This window comes from Triticum dicoccoides, chromosome 2B (genome assembly GCF_002162155.2).
Source record: "Triticum dicoccoides isolate Atlit2015 ecotype Zavitan chromosome 2B, WEW_v2.0, whole genome shotgun sequence".
NCBI lineage: Eukaryota > Viridiplantae > Streptophyta > Magnoliopsida > Poales > Poaceae > Triticum > Triticum dicoccoides.
Window position 1 is genome coordinate 825,585,937 of NC_041383.1, and position 8,948 is coordinate 825,594,884.

General features: G+C 50.7%; 1 protein-coding gene across 1 annotated transcript; it reads right to left on the reverse strand.

Annotated features, from left to right (window-relative positions):
- Positions 1 to 6,291: 6,291 nt before the first annotated feature.
- On the reverse strand, positions 6,292 to 8,198 carry LOC119266121 (GATA transcription factor 27-like). The gene is made up of 3 exons (XM_037547757.1): positions 7,916 to 8,198; positions 6,979 to 7,236; positions 6,292 to 6,715 (listed from the first exon to the last, which is right to left on the reverse strand). Exons 1-3 carry the CDS (start codon positions 7,956 to 7,958, stop codon positions 6,438 to 6,440), a joined length of 579 nt encoding a protein of 192 aa, XP_037403654.1. The 5' UTR covers positions 7,959 to 8,198; the 3' UTR covers positions 6,292 to 6,437.
- Between the last annotated feature and the right edge of the window lie 750 nt (positions 8,199 to 8,948).

Genomic DNA, 8,948 nt, shown 5'->3' on the forward strand with positions numbered 1-8,948 from the left:
AGAGGCTGCCTAAGGTATCTTCTATATCTGAATATCTAGCTCCCACTACTAGATTTCTCTACGCATGCATGCTTCCACTTCACCTCAATAATTGATAACCGACCTATCGAAGTTGTGTGGGATAGAAGTCACGCATGTCATCCTAAGTTGCTTCGTTGCAATTTATCCATGCAAAATCATGCCACCTAATCAAGTCATGCATGGATGTTAGTCACAAGTTATTTCTTTGCATTAAATTTGTTGTGCTCATGGATGGTACATGTGGTGGACACATGCAGAAAAATATATAGTTCATGCTTGTCGCTGCATTAAGTTCAATTCAGAAGTTATTCCCTTTTTATACATCATTTTTTTCACATACTTCCTAGGTTTTATTGTTTTTAAAATTTAAACCAAGAGCATTCTTACATTTGGTTTTCCATTAGTTTTAGTTGTTTTAAGCACCTTTTTATGCATTTCTTTGAACACCGTTCTGATGGCAACACATGGGGCATCATCTTGCTAATGTATAGATGTATGAATGCTGTCATGTTGTGTGTGTTAAGTTGAAACTCTCGTTTTGTTGGCAAATCTGCTTTACTGGCCAGGTTTCGTTCTTCAAGGGACTATATCCGGTAGCTGCATTACTTGGAAGTTGGAAGACCCGAGGACAGCAAGGCATCATGTGTTCGTCTGGCTGTCTCTGTCTATTTATCTGGACCGGCTTCTCTATATGTTTTGAAGAAGAGTCATCAATAATTTCACCTGGAATCCATATTTCTGCTGCTAACTATCAGTTTGCAGTTTGCACAATCAGAGTAAACTTGTTGTAACTGTTAAACATCATTGGTTGTAAATTGCAACGTGACAGAATATAGCACGTATCCACATTGGTTCGGTGTATAGATAGAAGAGGTTGTTAGCATCTTGATTATCTTGTGTAACCATATACCTTATCTCTCTCTCTCTTCCTTTCCTTGTACTCCAAGATGTATGCCTTGTCAGGGAGTCGGCCCCTGTTATATTAACACGCAACTCGCCTGCTGGAAAGAGCACGGCGCTTCAAGCCTGTCTTTCAGTAACTTATGAACCGACAGAGTGTTCATTATGTGGGTCAACAGTACCACTGGTCGTCCCCGGGTTGGGGTGCAAGGTATTAGACATGATTAATGTTAGAGATATACTCCCTCCGTTCCTAAATATTAGTCTTTGGAGAGATTCCACTATGAACCACATACGGATATATGTAGATGCATTTTAGAGTGTAGATTCACTCATTTTGCTCCGTATGTAGTCCATAGTGAAATCCCTACAAAGACTTATATTTAGGAACGGAGGGAGTAGTTGGTTTACATGTATTACCAAAAAAGGCTTTCGCTCCGCTTTGTATATAAAGCAACAACCAGAAGTACAAATCCAGATACAACACGCAACCACCCACACAACACACACACCCAAGGCAAGATACAAGGGTGCCGATGCACCGCAACACTACCCAATCGACCACCAAGCACACTACCAAACACTTGGGGCCGACGAGGACCTTCCGAGACCTAGCCACCGAGAAGAAGTGAAGCGGGACAATGACGAAGCATGGACTCCAAGGCGGTGCCTTCAAGAAGGGCACGACATCGAAAGTCGCCACCGCCCGGTCTCGGAGATCAAGTTTTCACCCGGAGCAACATGGAGAGAAGAGAACACCACGACGGAGCCTTCATGAAGGAAACGACGCCCGCGGCCGCCGCCACCGCCGGCCGGAGAAGACCGGGCAAGTTATGCACTCCGGTGTTAATCCTCTACCAAACCACCATGCTCGCCAAACATCATCAACCATGTCACCCACGTGGCCATGGTTGCCCGACCGCACCCAAGACGCGCGCTCTGCCCACGAACACCGCGTCTCCCGCCGCCAGGGCCGCCGCCCAGCATCCAAGCCACTCCGTGAACACCCAAAGGCCTTGGCTTTGGCCTGACTGGCAGCCCCCGCCTATGAAGATGCCAGCAACCGCCCTGCCTCGAACATCGCCAGAACCCCAACAAAGAGCACACAGCCGAGGAAGGGGGGAGGAGGAGCGGACGCATCCGGACCGGTGCACCCCTGCACTGGCGACGGGTGGCCATCGAGGCCTCCTATCCCTCCTGAGAACTCCCCACCGGACACACCCCCGTGTCGCCTCACCATGGCGCCCGCCGCAGCTCGACGCGAGGCCACCAACGGCAGCCCGCCCAACCATTGACAAGGCGCTCGACGCCAACCCGCACCCGCAGCCAAGAGCACTCACCGGGAGAGCCACCCCGCGCCGCTCGCCGTCGTCCAGGGGCCAGAACAGGGGAGCCCCGACTGGAGGTCGGCCTGCACGCAGCACCAGCTCACGCGCGCTCCCTGAGCCCGTCCACCACGCCACATGCCGCAGCAGACGTGCCCACCCTGCCGGCGCCGGCGCCGCTCCCGCCCGCCAGCCCGCCAAATCTGGCCGAGCCCAGACTAGGCCGCCACCGCATCCGTGAGCGAGAGCCACCTCGTGAAGCCCACCGCGCCGCCACCATGCCCTCACTACCCCGCCGCCAGGGCCCGCCGCCACGCCTCTGCGCCCCTCACCAGCATGAAGCTCCGTCGGACGCTGTCGACCCGCGCCAACTACCTCCGAGCGGGATGGAGATGGAGCCCCGCCACCATCGACGTCGGCGGGCTTTGCCCGACAGCGAGGTCCGGCAGCGGCGAGGGAGGGAAGGGAGGAGGGGAGGCTCGAAGCCGGCGGCTAGGGTCCCCCCCCCCCCGTCGCCACACGGGAGCGACGCGGGGAGGGAAGGGGGATCGTCTACAGATTTGTAGTTGTGATTCCGTTTACATGTATTTAATTTACCGACCCGGGTTTTCTTTCTCGCCGGTCGCTTTGATCGTTGCTTTCTTTTTGGTTTCTCGATTTAAGATCGGTTTGCGTGGCGTGCCGCCACCGTCGACACCCGCGCGCCTCTACTTCGACACCGGCGCGACCACCCAGCCTCCTCCCTAACCCGGCCTCGCGCGATGGGGTGGCCTGTCCCGGCCGTTGTCCATGCGCCTGCCCGCCATCGTTCCGCGCCAACCATAATCGCCCTCACCTGATCAAGATCCTACATCACTTCACCTCCACCCCACTCGGTTGCATATGTCCGCAGGCCCTGGTGCCACGCCGCACATGATGCGTAGACCGGCTGTGTTGAGATGTGTAGCTTGTGCCCCTCTTGGGTGTGGGCTGTGTGCATTGCGCCGGCTATTCGCGTGTCCCTCGCGCATGGCCTCGGTGGCTCAGCCACCTCAGACCGACCAGCGACCCCGACCTTGCGAGCGGACAGATTATCACCTGGTCGCTGCTCCGCTTCATCCGTGCCGCGTGACCGACCTAGCTAGTTGCTTGAACACGCTTTCGTAGGTCCTGTGAAGATCTTCCGCAAGTTCAGCACGCCCCTTCACTAATCGAGCAACGGGCTGATGTTGCGTCAACCCACCGGGCCGCAGCACCGCCGCCCAGTGGTTTCTTTCTGCGGCTGCACCGACTCGCGCATCGCTGCTGCGTCGCCCCTTCGGGCCGTAGTGCCGCGACATGCTGTCCAAGCCGCCGCCCCGATACCAACCCCGCGGTTGCACCAACCCACGCTCAGCCGTTGCGCCCCCTTCGGGCCATAGCGTCGCGGCTCGCGGTCCCCACCGCCGCCCCGTGGTCTTCCCACCGTCATCCCGACCCACCTGTTGTCATTGCGTGGCCTCTTAGGGCTGCAGCGCCACGGCCGCGGTCCACTCCGCCGTCCCCGCGCATCGATTTCCTGTGGTATGTGGTATGCGTCGTGCCGCCTTCCTTATTGGCACGGCTACGCCACCATCTGCGGCGGTCTTCGTACGTTGTCGGGTTCCTCGCCTCCTTCGAGTACTGCCGTCGCGCTCCTAACCTAGCCACCGCCGCCATCATCAAGCCGGCGCCGCTCTTCCTTTGCCGCCGCCACTGCTAAACCCTTAGCCTTTGCCCGTCCATCCCCTTCGTCTTGGTCCAGCCCCAGCTTGTCGCCAGCGTCGCGGTCATCTTCCCCCACCACTTCGTCTACTCCGACCACCGTTGATGACATCGGCCCCATGCCGATTGGCACCACAACCGTCGTCGTGTCTCCTTCTCTGTTGGCCCCTCGAACTCCTCGACATGGCGTACAGCTCGTGCAGGTCCCTCGTCTACGCATGCCCTGTGCTGGCACCATCGATGCATGCCTTTGTCCACGACATGTCCTCGGGCCTGGCAAGCCTGGTGTGGCGTCCTCGTCCATCTGTGCATGCCCGGTGCTGGCAACACCGACACGTGCCTTTGTCTACGATGTTTCCTCGGGTTTTGCAAATCCAACGTGACGCCTCGTCAACAACATCTTCTTCCCAACGCACCACTACTTCGACACCACTACACCCATGACTAACTCGGCGTCTCCTTGCGCCCGCAGCTCCATAATGACTACCCTGACTCGACATTGACCAAGCCGTTCTTTGCACGGCTACCTCAACCACGGCTACACCACCCTACGCTCTCGGCTACCTCGACATCGGCACAAAGGACTACCACCTCACTTGAGCAATTCGTCGGCTTCCTCTACAGTACAAGCGTCCGTGATGTGACACCATCCATGACGCTCGTGCTGCGACTGCGGGGGGATGTCAGCCCGCCGGCTGCTATTCTCTCCAGTCTAACTGTCCGCGACGCTCATGTTGTTCGCAACGCTACCGCTACGACTGCGCGAGGGAGGGCGGGAGGTTAGAGATATATTTGGTTTACATGTATTTGGTAGTCTAGGATTTGTAATCCGTCTGTTATCTTGTCTCTAGGAGAGGCTTCTTCCCCTCCAAGTCTGTACTCCTATACATGCTCGCCCGTGAGGCTCAATACAATGTCCATCATATTCCGCCAATCTTCTCTCTATTCCCTTCTAACGATTAACTATTAGGAGTAGGATTTGATTATTGTATGGTTATTGTTCCGCGAAAGGTTCCCCCACCATATCCATTTTGTGTGTTTTGTTGCATCTCTAAGACATGTTGTACCTGTCTGCATTTTGTGTGTTTTGCTGCATCTTAACTCTGGAATGTGTTTACGTGTCATGCATGAGCACAACACCTGCATCTGCATGTTCATGCTTACCTCTGTGGTTTCTGCTTGTGCTCTCTTCATTTGCTGGTTTCTCCTTTCTCTCTGGTTCTTGGCTTGTAAAACTAGCTGCGCTGCACACACGTACACGAAGTGAAAATAAAAATAAACGATCTTAGCTAGTCAGACAATGAGCAAGCAGGCAGATGGTTTCAGGCTTTGAGAAGAGAAACAAATTACTGTGGATAGTTTGCTGCAGCACCTTTCATGGGTCAGATTTTGACGCCCTGGATGATTATTTCTGACTTCTTACTAGCACAGTGTTAGACCAAATGTCCTGCTCAGGTAAGCTAAATGGCTGTTGATAAGTGTTTGGTGTTGATAAGTGAGGAAGAAAGAGCAAGTTTGTTTGCAGCAGGGTTCAGACACGACGGCTCTTTTGTGCTTGATTCGCCCTGTGATTGTTTCAAACTACTGCAAAAATTTCAGGGTGGATGGGTGCTAGAAAGAAAGCTGCTGCACTTGGCCGTTGTCTAATTCAAACATTTGCCCTGTGATTGACTCCAAGGACTGCCACCAAGCATGCTGGCGCCGTGCTCCCGCTCCCGCTCACCGTGCACCAGCTTGTGATTGTCCTCTTGTATCAAATGTGTGTCTTTTCATATACATTTTGTCATCAATTTGGTGCACTAGCAGTAAGTAACAGGTTTGTTTTGTTGTGGGCTGCATGTGTGTGCTTAGCTAACCAGCAGAGTTTCTCATGTATGGCAAGTTGTTTGGAAACTTCTACATATTCCCTCCGTCCCATGTTAACTGTCACTGAAACCGATGTATCTAGACGTATTTTAGTGCCAGATACATCTGTTTGAACGACAGTTAATATGGGAAGGACGTAATAATTTTTGTTTGGCAACTACTTCATAAACTTGGCGCACTTTCTCTCCCTGTCAGCAATTCTTGTATTCAACCCTGACGAAAATAAGTCTATATATAGCGTTAACTGATCACCAACAGGTACTCCCTCCGTGACAAACTTTTTCGGACGGAGGGAGTATCTCTATAACATTTCAAAAAAAAAGTATCTCTATATGATTTGACTCATATAATTGATCTGACCAAGAAAAACAACGCATGGTCGGCATGGGCACTGTAAAACAACATGTACTAACACCACAAAGGAAGATTTCCTTTATGCAAAACAACTACTACTTGATTGATTGCTGCCAGAATTGACTAATATACATTCACCCAGAAACAAATTCACAAATGTACATTCACCCAGCCACAATATAAAAAGGGAGAGGCTGAACCAGCCAAAACTCTGAACTTGTTCAGTTCCAAAAACATAACTCTGATAAATCAGTAAGAAGCTTGCTTGAATGGATGTGTAAGGAGCATGCTTCCGTAACCGATCTCAAAGGATCCAGCAGGAGTTTCGCTATGATAAATCAGTAGGTCTTCCTCTGAGGATCCTGGAATGGTACGAACCCCTGAACCAGAACATAACTTCTCTTGGTGCATTATGGAGTTGAGATCCTCTGCAAGCGCTTCCACCGTTGACGGCTTACGACGACGACCGATGCAACTCTTTTTTCTTGATGGTACCAGTGGCTCCCGAGCATGTGATTGCGCTGAACCTGAATTTTAATGATACAAGAAAACCCACCATCAACATAGCTAACAGCAGTTGTAACACAAATTGATGTTTATGATGTGGTAAACTGATAACAGTAACATCACTTCCGCGAAGGAACGCGTACTATATATCAAGTGATAATAATAACACTGTAACAAAGGAATGGGTTGCTTAAAAATGGCTCCTGACAACAAGGGTAGTAGTACAAAAGTACCTAAACATGTTTATATACAGAAAAAAAAAAGAATGTTTACAGAAAACTACCTGAATAGGATACTGCTGATCCAAAACCAGATGGATTGCTTGTGTCCCCTGTGTTCCCCAAGTTGTGATCAGAAGATGGTTGTTTCTTCACTATTCTGCGGACGGGCTTTTTCTTGTGTTGTTTCGTCTCCGCTTCAGCATCTTGGGGACGACGCGTTGGTGTGTAGTTCTCCAATGTACCCTTTTTCCTCCATCTTGTCCCACACGCATTGCAGAGCACCGGCTTCTCGGGTGGCCCGTTTCGCCAGATAGGGCTGCCTGTATCAGCAGCAGTTACCATGAGCAACAAGATTAAGCATTTTAGGTGAGTGCAGGCAGTAAGCAGGGAACTCTGAATATCTCTCTGATGATTGGCAGCTTCAGTGACACAAGCAGCTTCAGGGAACTCTGAATATCTCTCTGATGTTTATAGAAGATGCAGAAGTGCAGGCAGCTTGAGCGACACAAGCCTGACATTCAGCATTTTCAGATGTGCTGTCCTAGAAACATTAGTTGCTGCCGGATAACTGTTAGTAGTACATAATACTGTTAGCAATGTGCATACAGATGAATAAGTGTTATCAGTAACATACTGCAGACAGTAGTTTCAGATGACAGTCTCTGAATAACTGCTAGCAAGGTGCTGTCCTACCTACAAACATTAGTTGCTGAAGAGTGTCGACTCTGAATAACTGCAGCAGTTTCAGTTTCAGTGACACTGAATGTCTGTCTGAATGTTGAGAAATTAGTACAGGCTTGAGAGCGGGCGCAGAGTTGTCTTGGCGTTTGGGGAGAATTCGGCCAACCCTCGAACTAGATTAGAAGAAGCAACAAACCCTTGAAGAAGAACTACAAGAATTGGGAAAGACTTGATTTGGAACTCAAGAAGGGCGAGGGCGAGGGTGAGGGATTTGGAAACCAGATGCAGAGAAAAACAAGAGGAGAAACAGATGCTTACCCATGATTCCGCAGTGGCAGCACGGACCCTCCTTCTTCACCATGGCTCTTCTTCAACCAATCACCAACAAAACACCATGGCAGCGGAAGCAAAGCAACGGCGAGCAAATTCACCAACGAATCTAGCTAGTATCTATATTTCAGATCCACAAGTGAAAAAATTTCTCTTCTCGGTCGGCGCTCCTCTGTCTTTATTTGCTCGCTCTGCTCTTCTCTGTTTCTCTCCGGTCTTTCTTTAGAGAGAGAGAGGGGGGGAGAGGGCAGAGGATAGAGAGGGGAGAAGTAATGGAGGAAGGAGGAGGACGAGAAGCAATTTTTCTCACTAATAAGACACACAATACCATACAAGAATGACAAATTGGGCAACATTAATTAAATAAAGTAGGAAAAGAGGATGAGGAGAGGCTCTTTTCAATTTCACCCTCTCGGCGCTTTCTTTTTCTAATTATCTGCCACTATCATTAAATTAAAAAAAAACACCATTATACATAGTATTCTTTGACTTCAGAGCATGTCTCGATTTCGATTTGGGGGACAACCATGGAGCCTCGGAGGCCGCCGCCGGAGAGGGAGGTCGCCGATGAGCTACGACGGATCAGGCGACAAGGGATAAGGCAGCAGCTGCTGGCGTGTGGCCTCTAAGAAGCGCGGGAAAGTTTAGACCTATACATTTTAAACGTGTCATCAATTAATACAAAACCGACTTGAAACATCACACAGAACTAAGAGCGCGGGAAATTTAAAAGAGGTATGTTGACGTTATCACAATTGAGCCTATGTGATATGACATGATTTACCCTAAAAAAGGAGCTCACGGAGCGGAGTTACTCGCATGAGCTCTCCACCGACTCGCACCTCCCCGTCTCCACCTACCACCCTCCACGACGTAATCTCACAGGACACCACATCGCTCCCTTCCCTGACATTATACCCGGTCCTCTTAGCGGTTCTCCTTCCCCATTATCACCCCCTATCTCGAGCAAGACGGGAGGGACGGGAAGCTTGGAGTTCGGCTAATCCTCAATTTTGATCTG

Bases quoted from the DNA above. Each gene is read 5' to 3' on its own strand.
- LOC119266121 (XM_037547757.1), bottom strand. From the start codon at position 7,958: ATGGTGAAGAAGGAGGGTCCGTGCTGCCACTGCGGAATCATGG. The intron at 7,237-7,915 runs GTAAGCATCTGT...CTGCTGATACAG, and splicing joins CTGCCACTGCGGAATCATGG to GCAGCCCTATCTGGCGAAAC. The intron at 6,716-6,978 runs GTAGTTTTCTGT...ATTAAAATTCAG, and splicing joins ATCAGCAGTATCCTATTCAG to GTTCAGCGCAATCACATGCT.